This window comes from Vicugna pacos, chromosome X, assembly GCF_048564905.1.
Source record: "Vicugna pacos chromosome X, VicPac4, whole genome shotgun sequence".
Lineage (NCBI taxonomy): Eukaryota > Metazoa > Chordata > Mammalia > Artiodactyla > Camelidae > Vicugna > Vicugna pacos.
This window is the reverse complement of record NC_133023.1, coordinates 113,224,886-113,245,433: the sequence shown is the minus strand read 5'-3', so window position 1 is coordinate 113,245,433 and position 20,548 is coordinate 113,224,886. Positions and strand designations below refer to the sequence as shown.

Here is a 20,548-nt window from a genome sequence, read left to right as displayed (position 1 = left end):
CAAGGTGATGCCACTTCCCCTTTCCTTATCATAATATAGACCCAAGGAACCCCAACACCTTGACATCCCACAGAACACCATACTGGTTGGCCCACTACATCGATAACATTATGTTGATAGGGCCTGGTAAACAGGAAGTAGCAATCACTCTAAACACTTTTGTGATTAATATACACACACACACAGACATAAATATGATATATATGTGTGTGTGTGTGTGTGTGTGTGTGTATATATATATCATTGTCTACTAAAAGAAAAATGCACAATGTGAGAGTTGTGAGTTAAGGTTTATTCAGGGTCTTCCTAAGGACTATAGTCCAGGAGACAGCCTCTCAGATACATAGCTCTGAGAAACTGCTCCAAAGAGATTGGGGGGAGGCTAATTCATATTTTTTTATTAAGGAATATATGCATCCAAGCATAAATCTTGGTAAAAGATTACTGCTAGTCCCAAAGAACAGATATCTCAAGTTCATGATTATAGTGCTTTTCTATGTGTGGGAAGATGCACAATTCAGGGTTCATCAAAATTCTTCCTAAAATGCATCTTAACTATTGAAGGGCCTGTTTGCCTAAAGCACAGAGCCTCCTGTTATCGTCTGTAATTTCCTGTCCAGAGCACAGAGTGCCTCATCCTGTTATTGCCTTCATCCTTCCCTCTGCAGCACCACGTGCTGTCCATCAGAGACTGCAGCATATTAATCTTTGTAGGCCTGGATGGTAAGCAAAATGCTCTTCTTTCGTTTGCAGTGTGCTATGTGTGCATACAGATATTAGCATGTCTTGTTCCTGACTTTCATGAGAATGGATCTCATATTTTACTGTTTAATATAATGTTCACCGTTAGTTTCAAAGAAATATTTTTCTCACGCTTAAAAAGTTTCTTGCTCCTCCTGCTTTATTTGGAATGGCTGTAGAATTTCATCAAACGCTTTCTCAGCGTCTAATATGATCTCATTTCTCCTCTTTGCTATTATCAAATTATCCTTACGTTCAATGGTGTGCTGGCAAATGTTTAACAACCGGCTTTGGGGTGAAGTCGGGGGCAGTTAGGGGGACAGGCCTTTATTTGTAGCGTTTGCTGATTTCCATGATGTGCATATTCCCATCACACCTGACTTCAAGCCGAGTGCAGAGTTAGGGGCAGAGGCTCCTGTGGAAACTGCCCTTCATCATGGTGTATTAATCACTTAAAATTTATTGCTAGGGGGTATAGCTCAAGTGGTAGAGTGCATGCTTAGTATGCACAAGGTCCTGGGTTCAACCCCCAGTACCCCCTCTAAGAAGATAAATAGTTAAGTAAACCTAATTACCTCCCCTCTCCCCAAAAAATAAAACGTTTTAATTAAGAAAATTTTAGCTGGATCCAACTTGCTAACATTTTATTTAGAATTTTTCTATCTACACCAATCAGTAAAGTTGGTTTACCTTTTGGGGGGTGCTGTATTGATCAGTTTTTGGCATGAGAGTTATACTAAACTTGAAAATAAAGTGTAAAAGCTTCCATCTTTTTCCATTAAACTATGGCTCTAGAATACTTCAATGTAGTAATCATGATTAATGAAAGTTAGATGGAAAACCCACTGTGCCTTATTTAGTGGTAATACTTAACCTATCTTTTCTGTTCCTTATCTGATTGATATTCTCATTTTGTTACCTGTAGTTAGTTGCTGTGAATGTGTACATTAAAGTCCTGTCTCCCTTCCTATGCCACACCTTAATCTACACACACGCACACATGTCTCTTTTTTCCCTTGTCAGTGTTGGTTTTTGTCTATTCTATTGGATTGTCAAAAATCAACTCTTGGTTTTAAAATCAAACAGATTTGAAGGTGTCGTTTTCTAATTCATTCATTTCTGTCCCAAATTTTTTAAATTCTCCTTTACTTTCTTTTGGTTTATTTTATATTTTGTTTATTAGAATCTGGAGTTAAGTGACCAGTTCATTTATTCTCAATCTTTCTTGTTCAATGACAAAGATAGAATAGTCATTAACTACCCACAGGAGGGTCACTCCTCCAGCAGTTATTGAATAACTACTATTTTCCAGGTGCATAAGCGGGAGCCCCTGGATTTGGCCTACAAACTGCCTTTATATGGACTAAGAGTGAAGAATGTTTTTACGTGTTTAAAGTTTCAAAAACAAAGAAGACTATGTGACAGAGAATATCTGTGGCATAAAAAGAATTTCCATCTCCTTCTTTACAGAAAAAGTTTGTGGACTGGTGGTCTACTCTAATGGTAGTAGAGACACCTAGACAGTTAACATTAACCAGAACTCTTCCATCCCAGAGTTTCCCTAATCTACAGTTTTCAGTCTTAATCATCTTCCTCCAGTACAGCGGCTCTCAAAAGTTTTGATATCTGTGTATGATTCATATACAAAATATTTTTTCATAAGCAATACTTCTCATCCTAGAAGTCCCTCTTAAAAGGGGGGAAGGGAAACTGAAATACCCTTTAAGGATCATTGCTTTACTGCCACTATTTTCAATATTTTATGAAATTTTGAATGTTAGTTTTGAATTGTCAATGAACATTTCAATGATGCAGTTTTTTCCCTCATTCTCAAGTTAAAAAGAACACTAATCAAGTCCTTTTAAACTATTTATCTTTGGTCATGTTAAATCAGTGTTAATTTTGAAACAAGTTGATACATAGCAAGAGAATTCTGTCAGAATCACTGTAATCTGGCCTTGGCCCAGCCATCTGTACTATGAAGATTCTGAAGGAGATACATAAATGAGGCAACAGCAAAAGCGTTTTCTAAAATTATTCTCGTGTACCCAGCACCAGGCTATGGTAATCCCTCCCCCGACCTCCTCAATGCAATTTCAGACTGGAGGTCTAAGGAGGCATTTCCTTAAGCCGGAACCCAAATGCTATCACCAGTCACACGTGTCCTAAGGACAGTAAGGCAGCCGGCCAGGACTGCAGCCCAGAGTGGAGAAGAGTGTACCTGAAAAAGGAAAAGCACAGAGGAGCATGCGCCCTTATCACCTTTGCAGTAAGGTGGACTAGGCTTTGGGGCTCCAAAGGACCGATCCTGGCGGCCAAGTGAGAGCACAGGACCAGGGGCTGAATCTGCCCGCCATGGGCCTCTCCCCTATTTCCTTAGCCATTGCTTCCACACTGTTGAAACAGAAGTGGAACAGAATACCCTAAAAGCCCCGCCCATTTTGAGGCTCTTAATTCAGAGTGACAGCGCTCCACACGGTCTCCCTCCCTCCCTCCCCGACCCCCAAATAGGCAAAACCAAAATCTGCTCCCAAAGGGCGTCCTTAAATCTCACCCCCAAAGATGAGTGCTGAACACTCAAGCTTCAGCCTAAAGGATGCACTTTCCCAAGCTGAATGATTGAGGGTGAGATTATGTTCTGAAGAGGTCTTGTTACCACTCCTCTCAAAACTAAAGAAAATAAAACTGAATTAAAACGACAAAAACAAAAAACAGCCAACTCGGTTTGCATGTAACATTCGGACCAAAAAGGCTTGGAACTTTAGTGTTTAAAAATGGAACGCCACCCCGTCTTCGGGGAACAAGGACACGGTCTGGCACATACAGGATCGCAAATACCAAAGAAGCATGCTGATTTTACATATCTGAGTTACGTAAGAGTCGCAGAAAGATCCCTCCTACAAATGCAAGCTGTCACGTGGACTGCCCGTCCCTCTCGGAACAGAACCTGAACTGAGGATTCCGAGGCACGTCGGACACATTTGCGCCGGAGCCCACCCCACCCGCACCCCAAGCCCACCCCCGGCCCGGCTTGGCACCGGACACAGGTGCACTGCAGCCGTCGGAGTAAGACCGCATCGCATAGGCTCTTTGTGACTCATCGCCTGGCGCAGCCCGCATCCTAGGCACACTGTCCATTTCAGACGGACGAATACGTCTGGCAGCTAAAAGGGAACTGTTTCTCCTTTCTGCCTCCTGACATGGAGAGAAGGTGTTCCCGGTTCATAGATGAAGTAAATCTAAACCGCAAGTTACGAGTCTCAGAATGGCTTTCACGGATTTGGGGCTGTGGCGGCAGCAACGTTGTACTGGATCAAATGATCCCACGGACGAAACAAAGGAGAAATTGGTTGATCACACAGACATCAAATAGGCTCAGGAATCGGTCACCACAAACAGATCACATAGCTCAGGGATTTAGCCAGACCTGTGCAAATTAACCCTCACTAGGGAACAAAGACGCGGGGGGGGGTTGCAGGCGGGGTGGGGGGCTGGTAGGGACAGTTCGGTGAAAAGATACAGGGGTGACAGGGACTGTCACGTTCGTGCTGGGTGCAGGAAGAGAGCCATGTCCACCACTCCGATTCTATCATATTGTTTTTTTCTCCCACTATTGCGGAAGTAAGGTAACTTTTCGTCCACTTAAGTGTTAGGGTGGCAACAGGAATAAGGCGAACAAAGGCAGAACCTCCGGGACCATCGTCTTTTATTTCCCCCTAAACGCAAAGGTGGATGCGTGAGGTCTGGGAACAGGCGAGAGGGAAGTCACCGGGATCATGTGACTCGTCAGATCCCCTGGCCCGAGGGGGAGATGCTCTCCTGCAGCACGAGGTGAAGGAGGTGGTTCTGCTCGGCACTCAACAGCGGCCACATCTCCACCTGCAGCGACTTGACGGCTTCCGTGTCCTTCTCGTGGGTGGCCATGACCAAGGACTGGAGCAGCAGGAAGAGCTCCTCGGGAAGAGGGCCGCTAGCCTCCTGCCCGTGGCCGTCAAAGGCCTCCCAGCAGTATTTCTCCAGGGTGTGGGCATGCTCCGGCAAGAGCTTGGCGGGCGGCGGCTGCAGCAGGAGCAGCAGCAGCACGCGGGACACCTCGCAGCGGACCAGCACGTCCGAGAAGGCGCCCAGCGCGGCCGGGGAGGGCGGGGCGGTCGCGGAGCCGGCGCCGGGGTGGGGCAGCGCGAGCGGCGGCGCGGCGGGGGCCGCGCTGGAGCCCGGCTGGGGCCCGGGCGGCGGCGGCGGCGGCGGCGGCGGCTGCAGCGGGTGGCTGCCGTGCTCGCGTGCCAGGCGCTGCATGCGCGTGAAGACCGCCAGGGCGCCGTTGTAGTCGCGCGCCAGCAGCTGGCAGGACGCAGCGTCGCCGAGCGCCTGCAGCGCGGACAGGGGCAGCTGGGGCAGCTGCAGCTGAGCGGCGCGCTGGAAGTGGCCGGCGGCGGCGGCCGGCTGGCCCAGGTCGCGCAGGGCGGCGGCCAGCTCGAGGCAGAGGGCGGCGGCGGCGGCCGGCTGGCCGAGCTCCAGGTGCAGGCGCACGGCGGCGCCCAGGGCGCTGGCGGCGGCCTGCAGTGGCTCCCCGTAGGCGGCGGGGCAGACGAGGCGCTGGCGCGCTTCGCGCTCCTGCCGCAGGAAGAGGCGCGCGGCCTCGGTGAGCGCCAGCGCCTCCCCGGGCCCGTGGAACAGCGCCTGCTGGCAGCGCGCCACGGCCAGCTGGCACCAGGCTGCGTACGGCAAGCACTCCTGGGCGCGCAGCTCGCGGCCCAGCTGTGCGAACTGCTCGCCGGCCTCCGCCACGTTCGGCTTCCGCAGGAACCGCTTCTTCAGCTTGTTCGACACCTGGCGGTAGCGGGCCAGAAAGTCTCCGGCCTCAGGCCCCGGACCGGCGCCGCCGCCTCCACCCAGGCCGGCCGCGGACGCCGCCATGTTCGCCGTCTGGACGCTTCCGGGCGCGCTGACGACACAGGGCGCACGTGCGGGAGGGGGGGCGGTGGACCACGACCTGCCCTGCGTCCGCCCCGGCCCTCCGCGCAGCCGCGCCGGCTCGGCGGTCCCCGCCCTCCCGCTTGCCCTGGTGATATGCAAAACAGCCAGCTCGGAGGCCGGGCCGGGACTGGCTGCGGGCCGCGTATGCAAATCGAGGATCCTGAGGCGGGGCCTGGCCTGACGTCCGTTGCGTGTGTAGACCCAGGGTGCAGGGGCGCGGCCAGGCGTCCGCTGTTGCTAGGCGACAGCTTGTTTACGCGGGTTGCTACGCAGGGCATCTCCCAGCATCTTCTAGAGAACACGACCCAAAACTAAGCTCTTGACCCCACAGGACCCTAGTGCCGACTTGGCGTATTTCCTGATTGTTTCCCGCCCACCCCGTCCCCCATCACGCCTCAACCTTCCCGTCAAAGCCCCAGCCCCAGTGGAGTTCGCGCCAAGCGCTCGGTCCACGCGTCCATTCCGCACCAGAGTTGCCATCTCACGTCCGCCTATCTATTACGACGCTGCGGCCATGGTCTTGAGCGCCACCGCAAGGACACTGTCCTCCTGCAGACTTCCGCCTGGCTCTGACCCGCTCGGAGCCAATGGGGGAGACTTCCGTCGCCCAGCCTCAGCGCAGACCCCACGCCACCCCTCCCCCACCCCAGTCGGCCTCTCCCATGCCCAGGGCCACCCCAGGCACTGTCCCCGTGAGACACCACTCCTCTCAGTCACCCCCTCACCACCACCACGTCCCACCCCCTAGGCCAGACCCCTGCCACCGCCCCAACCTTCCAACGAGGGATGTTCCACAACCACCTCCCCCGCAAAGTGACTGAAGCATGCGCACATGGGTTTCCGAAAAAACACTATTGATTTCCAATGACTTTGCCCAAGGCACCGGGCAGGCCGCGGCTGCCCCGGCTGTGAGCGGGCCTGGCGCCCGACGGCCGAGGCCCGGAGCCGCAGGTCATGTTGGGCAGCTACTGCCGGGCCGGGACCACTTGGGAAATGGTTGTGGTCCCAAAGAAGCCACCGAGGAGTGCACTGTTGTGGACCGCCAAGTCCACGAACTCTGGAGTGATGAGCCTCCTGCCGCTGTTGTGGGCCTCGTTGCCCGCCAGCTCCAGGACCTTGGCCGCCAGGTACTGGATGATGGCCGCCATGAAGACCGGTGCGGTGGAGCTCAGGCGCTGGGCATAGCGGCCCTCTCGCAGGAGGCGCTCCGTGTGGCTCACGGAGAACGACAGCTCGGCTCTGGTGGTGCGGGAGCAGGAGCGGTTCCGCCTCTGGTGACCACGGGATGACCCTCGACGGCTGTTTTCCTTCGGCATGCTGGGCGTAGGGTGCGGTTTCTCCCACTGGCCTAGCTCTGCGGTGCGGCGGGATGCTGGGCGAGGCGGTGCGGTGAGATGCAGTGGGATGTGGTTCGGCGAGATGAGGTGCGGGGGGATGAGATGTGGCAGTTGATCCCAACGTCTGCAGACAGCGGGTATCCAGGCCTCTACTCCGCAGCCTAGCGACCACGGGCTGGCCCCTCATTGGTCAGGGCGCACGCCCCGTGACACGTAGATCCCGTGACGTCACTGCTTTCCCATTGGCCCCCAGCCCCCGCCCCCGCCCCTGCAAAGGGCCTGGGCCTGCAAAGAAGTGGTGCTGGCAGGATGCTTGCTCACCTGCTCGCTGGACCCTCTCTTTGAGGGAACTCCCACTGTCCATGGGACGGGAACTCTAGGATAAGAGCAAATGGCGGACGATCCAGTGGTACCAAGTATACACTTGCGGTGTTGGGCCACCGTCACAGCCATCTAATTCCAAAACGTTGAAACCACCCCCAAAAGAAGCCCCTGTACCCGCCAGGCAGTCATCCCCACTGCCGCCGCCTGCAGTTTCCCCCACCCCACTCCCACCCCCATAGTCCCCAGGCGACCACTAATCTGCTTCCTGTCCACAGAAGTTGGCCTGTGCTGGAGACTTCCCGGAGACGGAATCATACAATACAGAGGTGGCCTTTTGTGTCTGGCTGCTCTCACCTAGGGTAACATTTTCATCGTGGTTCATCCACCTGGTAGCACAATCAGCACTTCATTCCTTTTCATGGCCGAATAGTATTCCACCACATGGCATGACCACACAGGTTGTGTATCCTCTCCTTAGCTGGTGGACATTTGGGTGACCGCCACCTTATGCCTGTTGTGAATAGGCTGTGGCGAGCATTCCTGGACAGGGTTCTCTTTGAACACCTGTTTTCAATTCTTTGGGGTTTATACCTACGAATAGCTTTATGGGTTTACTTCTGGACTCTTCATTCTACTCCACTGATCTATGCCAGTACCACATAGTTTTGATAACTGTAGCTTTATGCTAAGCTTTGAAAGAGGCAAATGTGAGTCCTGCAGCTTTTTTCTTCTCTCCCAGGATTATTTTGGCTATTCAAGGTCCCTTGAAATTCCACATGCATTTGGGATTGGATTTTACATTTCTGTGAAACAGGTCATTGGGATTTCGGTAGGGGTTGCAGTAAATCTGTAGATAAATTCGGGTGGTATTGCCATCTCAACATTATTAAGTCTTCCAGTCCATGAATGCTGATATTGTTCCCTTTTTTGGGGTCATTTTAAACGTCTTTCAGCAGTGCTTTGTAGTTTTCAGTGCACAAGTCTTTACCTCCTTGGCTGAATTCATCCTATGTATATTTTATTCATCTATCTTATAACTGTTGTCAGTTTTACGTTTGGACTTTTCATTGCTAGTATATGGAAATACAACTGATTTCTGTGTGTTCGTCTTGTGTACTTCAACATTGTTGAGTGTGCTTATTAACTCTAATAGCGTTTTGTGAATTCTTTAGTGTTTTCTGTGCATAAGATCATGTCATCTGAGAACAGAGATACTTTTACTTCTTCCTTTCCAATTTGGATGCCTTTCTTTTCTTTCTTTTCTTTCTTTCTTTCCTTCCTTCCTTTCCCTTCCTTCCTTCCTTCCTTCCTTTCTTCCTTCCTTCCTTCCTTTCTTTCTTTCTTTCTTTCTTTCTTTCCTTTACTCATTGCTCTTGCTAGGATTTCAATGACAGCCTTGAGTAGAAGCACTAAAAGCAAGCATTTTTCTTTTGCTCCTGATGTTAGGGGAAGCACTTTCAGTCTTCCACCACTGAGTATGACATTAGCTATGGGAATTTCATAAATGCCCTCTAGTGTGTTGAGGAACTTACCTTCTATTCTCAGTTTGCTAAGTGGTTTTTATCATGAAAAGTTCTTGGATCTTGTTGAATGCTTTTCTGCATCAATTCAGATGATCATATTGGTGTTTCCCCCTCTATTTTATCATGTGGTGTTGATTAATCAGTTTTCTTATGTTGAGCCATCCTTGCTTTCCTGGGAAAATTCTTATTTGGACATGGAATGTAATATTTATTGTATGCTGCTGGATTCCATTGGCTAAAATTCTTTTGAGGATTTTTGCATCTATATTCATGAAGACTATTGGTCTGTAGTTTTCTTCCTTGTTGTATATATGTCTAGCTTTGTTATCAAGGTAACGCTGGCCCTATAGTGTGAGTTAACATGTTTTTACCCCTTTTCTATCTTTTGGAGGAGTTTGAGGAGGATTGCCATTAATTCTTATTTAAACATTTAGTAGAATTCACTAGTGAAGCCACCTGGCACAGTTTCTGGGACATAATAAATGGAATCAAGGATTTATATAGTCATTAACTATTTGTTGAATTAATACACTGTCTCCCTAAGAAGGTTTCTAATCAAGAAATAAGAATTGAGTTTAAATGAAGCAGATATATTTGTCAAAAATAATGCTGTGATTTCTGGGGTAATAATATAAATTCATTAATATTTTTATCCCATAAGAAGAAAAAAATGTTACATGGCAGAACAGATATTTTAAATCCTCATAATACTATAACTCTGCTGTCTGATTATATAACAGATGTGCATTGATTCCTGTTTCAGTGTATTCAGTCACATACAGGATGCCAGGTGTTTCCTGAGAGATGACTTTCAACTTTCCTTATAGTATACGCCATGGTTTAAATCTAAGCCTTTTGAATGGGCATTGCTACTGTATTTCTCAAACTGTGTTCCTTTTCCCTTAAATATGTCACGTACTTTTCTCTAGAACCTAGGCACGCCAAGGTCCTAAACCCCATATGTTGGATATATTAATGCCCCACATTTCACACACACAGCCCATTCTTGGAAAATCATTCTGAGAACAGCGTGGTATGCTGCTTACTCCCAGTTCTCTTTCACAGCTTATTCTGCCCCAAGGTGGTGGGTGCTTCTCAAACTTCATGATCTGATTCAGTTGATCTGGAATAAGGCTCAAGACTATGCATTTCTAAGTGCTCCCAGGTGATTCTGTTGCTGCCGGTCTGTGCCCTACACTGGCTTAGGGAAGGCCTGAGTGGCTTCCTCCACTTTAATGAGCCTTTTACAGGACTCCCAAAGTAGACCTAATCTCCATTGTTCCATTCTTCTTCCCGTGGTTTTTGTCCTTCACATGTTATTTCTAACATCTGTCTAGCCAGGGTGGTTTCATTTGAGTGTGGGGCGCTGTTGAGAAATACACAAAGCAAAATTAGAAGAAAGATACAACTGGGAAGGATTGCTTTCTACTCTGCCTTCACTTTACGTGTGTCTGTGCTAATACCCTCCTACAGGTCTTCTTTGGCAATGTGGATTCATCTGGGATAAAACACAATATTTTTAACCCTCCAATTATTGCTCGATACATCCGTTTACACCCAACTCATTACAGCATCCGCAGCACTCTTCGGATGGAGTTAATGGGCTGTGATTTAAACAGTAAGTGTCAAGTCATCCCATAGCCTTCCCTCTCCCAACCATGGGAAGGGTGACTAACCATCCTAGTTTTCCTGAGACTAGGGGAATTTCCCAGGACACAAAACTATCCATGCTAAAACCAGTACATTTGTCATCCTAATCATGGGATTCCCCAGGGGCAGCCACCTCCTACACAAGGCAAATTATTAAAAAATTAACAAGGCAAATCAAAGTCAGACAGAGCTGAGCAGAGCTGACTAGAAAATATGGGGCATGTTAACAATAACGTGCAAAAGTTAATGCCTTTGAAATGATGTCGTGATGATGGTAGCCCTAGAATGTCAGTGGAGGCATGCCAGCAGAACCTCGGCTGCATCTGTTCCTTGTGATTACATCCTTTCATTTCTTTGAGGTTGCAGCATGCCGCTGGGAATGGAGAATAAAGCAATTTCAGATACACAGATTACTGCCTCATCCCACTTAAACAATATATTTGCCACCTGGTCTCCTTCACAAGCCCGACTTCACCTCCAAGGGAGGACTAATGCCTGGAGACCCCAGGTAAGAGGGAACAAATTTGCCATTTACCTGATACAGAGAAAGGAGTAGTGGTTGGGAAAGAACAGGAGAAGCTCTTGACTTCTTCAGAGTTACTTCGAATATTTGGTTATTCCTAAAAAGAGTGTCAAGGAAGGTTGACTATGAGCAGAAAACCCCACAGATTTTTAGTGGATTTGCCATGCAATTTCACACAGCATTCACTGGGGGAAGTGAATCTGAATTGAACTTCCTGGAGACATCTCTATATGCAGTACTGGGCTTTGCAGTATTGCGGTACAGTCACAGAACTGTAGTAGCTGAAGTCCAGTTTTACAGAGAAATGTCAACAATTAGTCCTATTTGCAGGTTTCTCGGTGTCTCGAAGGAAAGAGTCAGTTATGACTGTTCATTGGGCACAGTTCTCTTCTGGAACCACTCAGTTTGTGATTTTCAGTCACTGAATAGCTTTGGGGGATGACTGAAGTTAATGGTCTCTGCTCCTCCAAGAGTTAAACAAAACGGGTTGTAAGACACATTGCCAAATTTTCAATACTGCAGTATTTCAGCCCTCAAGTTGCTTAGAATCTAATAAGGAAGACTGAGAAACAGATCCTTAAAATGCAGAGTGATAAGTGCTGTGATATGATTAAGAAGGGATTTGGGGATTTCTGGGAGCAAGTGCTCCTAACAAGATACTACTCTATCTTCCCTAGGGGAATAATCGAAAAGAGTGGCTACAAGTGGACTTGCAGAAGACAATGAAAGTCACAGGGATCACCACCCAGGGGGTGAAGTCTCTCCTTACCAACATGTATGTGAAGGCGTTCCTCATATCCAGTAGTCAAGATGGCCGTAACTGGACTCTGTTTCTTCAGAATGGCAAAGTGAAGGTAGGCTGGTCTCCTAGGAAAGGCACAAAGCCTCTCGTACAGTTTGACGTTTAGAAACCTAACAAGATCGATATATGACTGGACTTTCAGGATAAACTCTACTGTGTATCTATAGTAACAGGACACTATGAAAGGCACTCTGGGAGGACACAGTAACTTCAAGCAAGAATGTGTAATCCCAGGAAAAGGCAGACTAGAGCCAAGAGCTAAGTATCCTCAAAGATGTTGATGTCATTCAGGATGATGTCAAGAATGTGAGGGATGGAGAAGAAGAGTTATTCACCAAATGCTTAATGATGTCTGCATCCTCATCAGCAACTTAGATTCACCAAGAATTAACCCTGGCATGGCCCTTACCAATCTCTCTAGTACAGTCTCTTGACATTTGCTCTTTTGCTCTCTAAGCTCCACCCATCCTAAGATTCTCAAGTCCCTAAAAACAGTGTGTTCTTTCTCATACTAGGCTTTTATACATACTGTTTCTTCTCCCTAGAACATTTTGTCTAGGTACTTCCTCCTGTACTGCCCCTTTCACCTGGCTCACTCTTCAAGTCTCAGATAGACATCATCTCCTCCAAGAAGAATTTCCTGTTCCTTCAAGGCTGGACTAAAGACTTCTGCTTCTAGCGGTTGAGTTGACTATAGGATTAATAATATATGCTCTAGAGGACACTGCCATTTTAAAAAGGGTATACCTCTGATGCATCCTACAATAGGAATGAACCTTGAAAACATGCTAAATGAAATAGGCTGGACATAAAAGGACAAATATTGCATAATTCCACTTATATGACTATATTAGTTCTCCATAGAAACAGAACCAATAGGATGCATGTGCATGTGTGTGTACAAAGAGATTTATTATAAACAATTGGCTCACAGTCAGACAGAAAGGATTCTCTCTTACTCAGAGGAGGGTCAGCCTTTTTGTTCTATTCAGGCCTTCAATTGATTGGATGACACTCACCCACATCAGGGAGGGCAATCTGCTTTATTCACTGTACCATTTAAATGTTAATCTCATCCAAAAACATTCTCACCAACACACCCAGAATATTGTTTGACCAAATATCTGGACACTCCATGGCCTAGACAAGTTGATACCTGAAATTAACAATTACAATGAGGTACCTGGAACAGGCACATTTACAGAGACTGAAAGTAGAATAGAGGTTACCAGAGGCTGGGAGGAGGGGACAATGGAGTTATTGTTTGATGTGGACAGAGTTTGAGTTTTGCAACATGAAGAGTTCTGGAGATGGATGGTGATGATACCGGTACAACATTATGGATGTACTTAATGCCACTGAGTCATACACTTAAAAAGAGTTAAAATGGAGGTGGGGTATAGCTCAAGTGGTAGAGTGTGTGCTTAGCATGCACAAGATCCTGGGTTCAATCCCCAGTACCTCCTCTAAAAATAAATAAACCTAATTACCTCCTCCCTGCCAAAAAAGGCAAAAAAATTTGTGATGCTTTGACCAATGCTAAGAAGAACATTTTTTTAAAGACCAGTTAAAATGGTAAGTTATATATTATGTATATATTATCACAATAAAAAGGGCTCTGTCACTGACAGTATATACTTAACGCATTGCTACACTCAGTAAAGAAAAGGGCATCTCCAGCCCCCTCACCACCAACAGCAAAAAAAAAAAAAAAGAGCTTTTATTTTAAAATAATGAGCTTAAATCAGGGCTAAGAGAGGTGAAAAGTGAGAAAATGTAAAATGGAGGACCTTTTGTAAAGAGAAATGATTATATTACTGTTGTTATTGGGAGACCAAGCTTTGAGCAAAATGCAATAACTGAACGTGAGACTTCTGCATTAAGTAGTGAACCCCAGAAAGGAGCTAAACTAGTTGCAGATAAGTAGCACCTCCTGGCATCTGGAAGAACCGTTCTCAAGTCCACTCTAGAAAATGCACTTTAGGTCTCCAAGATTCCTACATAGTAAAATGACGAGGTCATAAACATAGATCAGCAAATATGCAGGATACAAGCCAACTTGACAAAAAGTGAGCAGAAACAATCAACATCAGATATTGACATTATCAGATTTATATCATAAAATAATTATGCACAAAATAGTTAAAGCAATAAGCTATGGAAAGATAACAATAAATGACAAATTATCCAAAATTATTAGGCAGTTTTGGGGAAAAAATAGTACTTTTAGAAATACAAAACAACTGTTGAAGTTTAAGTCAAAGAAAGACTTAATAGTGAATTAGGCACAGCCAAAGATAATTTAGTCAATTGGAAGATATATCTGTCAATTGGAAATTACCCAGAATGGAGCACAGAAGATCAAACATATGAAAAAGAAATTAAGAGACATAGACTATATAGAGAAAGCCTCACATATATGTGATTGGATTCCCAGAATGAATGAAATAAACGACCACTTTTGCCACTTTTATTCAACATTGTACTGGAAGTTATAGCCAGAGAAATTACAAGTGAAAAATAAATTAAAAGCATTCAGATCGGAAACAAAGAAGTAAGACTATCTCTCCTCACCAATAATTTTATATGTAGAAAATCCGAAAGAATCCACAAAAAAACTATTAGAGCTAATAAATGAATTCAGCCAAGTTGCAGGACACATGATCAACACATAAAAATCAGTTGTATTTCTATATACTAGCAATGAAAAATCCAAAAAGAAAATTAAGAAAACAATTTCATTCACAATAGCATCAGAAAGAATAAAATAGGAATAAATTGAACCAAGGAGGTACAAGACTTGTACACTGAAAATTATAAAACGTTGCTGAAAAAAATTAAAGAAGACCTAAGTAAACAGATATCTTGGGTTCGATGATTGGAAGACATTATTAAGATGGCATTACCACCAAAAGCTTTCTACAGATTCAATGCAGTTTCTATCCAAATCCAGGTCATTTTTGCAGAAATGGACAAGTGACTCTTCAAATTCATCTGGAATTGCAAGGGACCCCAAATACTGAAAGCAAACTTGAAAAATAACAGTTATAGGACTCACACTTCCCAATTTTAAAACTTACTTCAAATTACAGTATGCAAAGCAGTGTGATATTGATACAAAGGTAGACAGATAGATAGATCGATGGAATAAAGTCCAGAAATAAGCCTGCACATCTATGGTAAATTGATTTTGAATAACGGTGCCAAGACCACACAATGGGAAAAGAATAGTCTCTTCAACAAATCATGCTGGGAAAACTGGATAGCCAAGTGCAAAAGAATTAAGTTACTAGACACCATATACAAAAATTAATTCAAAATAGATCAAATACCAAAACAAAAACTAAAACTATAAAACTCTTAGCAGAAAATATAGAGGTAAATCTTCATGACCTTGGATTTTACAAATGGTTTCCTAGATGTAAATCATAATCACAAACAACAAAAGAAAAATAGATATAGTGTAATTCCTCAAAATTAAAACCTTTTGTACATCAAAGGACAGTATCTAGGAATTAAAAATACAACCCAGTGTGGGAGAAAATATTTGCCAATCATATATTTGATAAAAGGTCTAGTATCCATGATATGAAAAGAATTCTTAAACTCAACAAAAAGACAACCAAATTTAACAGTAAGCAAAGGACTTCAACATCAGCGTCATTAATCATCAGAAAAATGCAAATCAAAACCATGAACAGCTATTACTTCACACCCACTAAGATTGCAATAATTTTGTTTAGTATAAAAAGTAAAACGTGTTAGCAAGGATGTAGAAAAACTGGAACCTATATTGTTGACAGGAATGTGAAATGAGAAGCCACTGAATAAGACATCTTGGTGCTTCTTCAATAAGGTAAATGTAGAATTACAATATGATTCCAGCAATTCTTCTACTAGGTATGTACCCAAAAGAACTGAAAATAGGCAAGTAACAAAAACTGGTACGAAAATGCTCATAGCAGCACTATTCATGATAGTCAGCAGGTGAAAATGACCCAAATGTCCATCAACTGACGGATAAACAAATTCTGGTCTATCCGTACAACAGAATATTATTCAGCCATAAAAAGGATAGACTTACTGACATATGCTACAATATGGCCACATATTGTATTATTCCATTCATATGACATATCCGGAATTGGCAAATAAATACACAGAGATGGAAAATAGATTAGTGATTCCCAGAGGTTGGAAGGAAGGGTAAGTGGAGCATGGTTCCCTAATAGAAGTAGATAGTGCTGAATGTACTAGATGCCACTGCATTTTAGACTTTAAAATGGTTAAGATGGTAAATTTTATGTTATGTACATTTTACCACAATTAGAAGGAACCAGGAGAAATATACATTACCATGATAAGAATGACAAACTGACATGTGATTTCTAAGCAATAATGAAAATCAGAAGATAATTAATGATATCCATATGATGCCAAAAGGAAAAATCTGAAACCTCCCCCAAAATAAAATCTGGTGAAATTTTTTTCATGCATTCTAGCAAAAACTAAAAACTTTTCCAACATGTGTAAGTGATTTTACCACCCAGTAAAATCCTGCCAACATAAAAAAAGAGGATACTTATTAACCTTATGACAGTAAATTTAGAAAATCAGGTAAAATAGATTAATTTCTAGTAAATATAATTTACTCAGGAAGGAATAGAAAACCTTGAAAGTCCTACAACCTTTGAAAAATTGAACTGGTGTTCAAAAATCTTCCTACAAAGAAAATTCCAGATTCAGATGGCTATACTAAATACTCTACCAAATTTTCAAGGGAGAAATAATACCATTATTACAAAGATTCTTCCAGAAAAACGGAAAACAATTGTACATTATCTAGCTTTTTTAATGATGACAATTTTTTTACAAAGGAAAATAATAGGCCAATTTTATTCATGAACATAGTTCCAAAACAAATTATTAGCAGTATATATTCAAGTTGGAATTATCCTAGGAATGCAAGTTTGGCTTAACATTAGAAAATTAATGCAATCCATCACATTAATGGACTGAAGGATTACATGGCCAATAAATACTGAAAAAACATTTCATAAAATTCAGTATATATTCTTAATTGAAAAAATTAGCAAAGATATTGAAGCATCGTAAATGCACATCAATAGTTGAATAGATAATGGAAATGCCATATATATATATATATATATATATATATGTAATGAAACACAACTCACCCATAAGAAAGAAGGATATTTTGCCATTTGCAGCCTTTCATTTACTTTTTTTCTTCACTTCAAAAACCAGAACCTTATAACCGGCATAAACATTTCCATTACATCAAAAACAACAAAATACCTAGAAATAAACTTAACCAAGGAGGTTACCTATACTTTGAAAACCGAAATGACTCAAAGAAATGGAAAAATTTCTTGTGCTCTTGGATTGGAAGAATCAACACCATCAAAATGGCCACACTACCCAAAGCAATCCACAGATCCAACACAACCCCCATCAAAATACTCACGACATTCCTCACAGAACTAGAACAAACAATTCCAAAATTTATACGGAACCACATAAGACCTGAACAGTCAAAACGATCTTTTCTAGGTATTTTTTTTTCTCTTTCTTTTTTTTGTTCTCTTTTCTTATGGTTTGATGATGAGAGAAGGTCCTTTAACATTTGTTGTAAAGCTGGTTTGGTGGTGCTGAAATCTTTTAGCTTTTGTTTATCTGTGAAGCTTTTGATTTCTCCATCAAGTCTGAACGAGAGCCCTGCTGGACAGAGTATTCTTGGTTGTAAGTTTCCCCCTTTCCTCACTTTAAATATATCGCGTCACTCCCTTCTGGCTTGTAGAGTTTCTGCTGAAAAATCGGCTGACAACCTTATGGGAGTTCCCTTGTATGCTATTCATTGCTTTTCTCTTTACTTTTAATATTTTCTCCTTATCCTTAATTGTTGTCAGTTGGATGACTATGTGCCTTGGTGTGTTCCTCTTTGGGTTGATTCTGTGTGGTACTCTGCGCTTCCAGGACTTGGGTGACTGTTTCCTTTCCCAGGTTGGGGAAGTTTCCTGTTATTATCTCTCCAAACATGTTCTCAGGTCCTTTCTCTCTCTCTTCTCTTTCTCGGACCCCTACAATGTGAATATTAGAGCACTTCATGTTGTCCCAGAGTTCTCTTAAACTATCCTCATTTCTTTTCATTCTTTTTCTTTTTTCTGTTCTGCAGCAGTGATTTCCACTAATCTGTCTCCTATCTTACTGATCCGTTCTTCTGCCTCATTTAGTCTGTTCTTGGTTCCTTCTAGTGTGTTATTCATTTCAGTGATTTTATTCTTGAACTCTGTTTGGGTATTCTTTATATTTTCCACCTCTTTGCTAAAAACTTCGCTCTGTGCATCTACCCTCCTCTTGAGTTCTCTGAACATCTTGGCCATCATTACTTTAAACTCTTTCTCAGATGGATTGTCTATCTCCTCATCACTTATTTCTTCCTCTGGGATTTTATCTTGTGCCTCGGCCTGGGAGATATTCCTCTGCCGCTTCATATCTTCTATCTTTCTATGTGTTTGTGGACTCCTTCCACAGGCTCTGGGATTGTTGTTTTCTTATTTCTAGTATCTGCCCTGGTGGATGAGGCTGGACTAGAGGCTTATGCAGATCTCCTGGCAGGAGGAGCCGGTGCCTGCCCACTGCTGGGTGAGGCTTGGTCCTGGACCTCTGCTGGGTGAGGCTGTGTCTAGAGGCCTCTGTGGCTCAGGAAGTCTGCTGACGGGTGGGGCTGTGCTCCCACCCTGTGTGTTGTTTGGCCTGAGGCTTCCCTACAGGCTGTTGAGTGGGGCTAGGTCTTGGTGTTAATGATCCAATCAAGATGTCAGCCTGCAGGAAAGCTCATGTAGATTAACACTCCCGGAATGCCGGCCATCAGCTTTTATGTCCCCTGGGTGAGCTGCAGCTGTCCCCCATGTCCCCAGGAGACCCTCCAAAACCAGCAGGCAGGTCTGGCCCAGGTTCCTGTGAAATCACTGCCTCTGCCCTTGGACCTGGCGGATGCAAGTTTCTGTGTATGTTTCCCAAGCAAATGGAGTCTCCGTTTCCCCTAGTCCCTTGGGGCTCCCAGAGCCAAGCCCCACTGACCTTCAAAACCATATGTCCTGGGATCTCCTTCTCTTCCCAGTGCCAGGGCCCAAGCTGGGGATCCTGACGTGAGGCTTAGAGCTCTCACTCCTGTGGGAGGGCCTCTGCAACTGAACTATTCTTCAGCTTGTGGGTCACCCACCCTGCGGGTATGGGGCCCAATTATATCAGCATTACGTCCCTCCTACCGTCCTGCTGTGGTTTCCTCTTTATGTTTCCAGTTGCAGAAGATCTTTTTTGCTAGGTCCCAGTCTTTTTTTCAATGGCTGTTTAGCATTCAGTTGTGGTTTCGTTGTAGTCACGAGGAGAGGCAAGCTAGTGGTCCTACCACTCCGCCATCTTGACCGGAAATCTGCCACATCCACTTTTATTAAAAACGCTACTGGAGGCCCTAAGCAGTACAGTAAGATAAGAAAAATAAATAAAACATGTTAGGATTGGGAAAAAAACAAAACACTCATAATATGTGGATGATACAACAGCATTCATAGAAAATCCAAAAGTATCTATCTAAATTATTAGCATTAATAAGAAAATTTTGCAAGGTTGCTGAAACAAAATCAATACAAAATTTAAATGTATTTATACATACTGGGAACAAATAGTTAGAAAAAATAATTTAAAATAGTATCTAAAAATTCCAAGTACTGAGTTATACTCTCCTTACAGCCTACAAAAAACCATCTATCAATCTATCTCTAGACATATTTTTAAATGCAAATAAAGCCACCCATACCTCACCTGCAGAATAACTAGAAGACAAACAATACCCTAAGTTTCAACTTACAAGTAAGTAGGACATAAACATGCTGAGCTAGCTGACCAAGCTCCAGAGCTCAGCCTGGAGAGAAGAGTCCAGGAGAGACTGTGCAAAAAAAAAAAAAAAGGAAATGTCAGTGTGAGACCTTTCACTTCTGACCCTGAGTGATGAAATACTAATATTTGAGACTTTCTGGATCTTAGCATTGGCTTCTGGAGAACTGAAAGGAAAGAGATTGAAAGCATGTAGGACTACATTTGGAAAGGCACTGTTTCTGGTGAAGGAGGATACATCCCTTGGAGGCTTGGTGCTGAAGAAAAAAAGAAGTCAAATGGTGGAAATTAAGTGTTCTGTGTAAGCAAAACGAATCACAAAAATCACAGGACAAACCCATCCCATCTGCTAAAGAAACTGCACTTCACTTTATCAACAGTAGAGGGTGCTCCTGGACTGAGAAATCTAACAAGCTACCCACACCTCTTCCCTCTGCCTCCGTAAAGTGACCTTATTTCTGGAACGAGAATATATAAGGAATTCCCAAATGAACAGAAAATGGCAGACGTGCTTTCAAACAGAAGCTTTAAATGTGATTGTATGTTTGGCTCAGTCTCTTGTGCCACTTTAGACATTTTGATCTCACAACCTGAGAAGACACAGTCTACATGAGCCTCAGTCTGAAGCAGAGTTTCAGCCAAACCAAGAACACTCTTGGTTTCTAAATAACATTTCCTACTAGAAGGAATCTTCTACTGGGAGCAAAGGAACTGCACAGTGATCTCGGAACATCTCAGTGTGCCAAAGTGAACA

The 20,548-nt window shown here is 44.1% G+C and overlaps 3 protein-coding genes across 6 annotated transcripts in view; 1 reads left to right on the top strand and 2 right to left on the bottom strand.

Annotated features, from left to right (window-relative positions):
* Positions 1-20,548, top strand: part of F8 (coagulation factor VIII) — a 98,483-nt gene that overhangs the window by 73,681 nt on the left and 4,254 nt on the right. For all 4 annotated transcript variants that reach the window (XM_031675419.2, XM_072956142.1, XM_072956144.1 and 1 more), the window contains 3 exons: positions 10,376-10,520; positions 10,912-11,060; positions 11,753-11,929. In XM_031675419.2, the coding sequence (XP_031531279.1) occupies positions 10,376-10,520; positions 10,912-11,060; positions 11,753-11,929 (471 nt within the window). The remainder of the gene's footprint in view (positions 1-10,375; positions 10,521-10,911; positions 11,061-11,752; positions 11,930-20,548) is intronic.
* On the bottom strand, positions 3,466-5,769 carry F8A1 (coagulation factor VIII associated 1). Its single transcript, XM_072956400.1, has one exon. It carries the CDS (start codon positions 5,656-5,658, stop codon positions 4,528-4,530), a length of 1,131 nt encoding a protein of 376 aa, XP_072812501.1. The 5' UTR covers positions 5,659-5,769; the 3' UTR covers positions 3,466-4,527.
* On the bottom strand, positions 6,556-7,287 carry H2AB1 (H2A.B variant histone 1). The gene has a single exon (XM_006199684.4). It carries the CDS (start codon positions 7,032-7,034, stop codon positions 6,684-6,686), a length of 351 nt encoding a protein of 116 aa, XP_006199746.1. The 5' UTR covers positions 7,035-7,287; the 3' UTR covers positions 6,556-6,683.

Coding starts and splice junctions, on each gene's coding strand:
- F8A1 (XM_072956400.1), bottom strand. CDS start 5,658: ATGGCGGCGTCCGCGGCCGGCCTGGGTGGAGGCGGCGGCGCCGGTCCG.
- H2AB1 (XM_006199684.4), bottom strand. CDS start 7,034: ATGCCGAAGGAAAACAGCCGTCGAGGGTCATCCCGTGGTCACCAGAGG.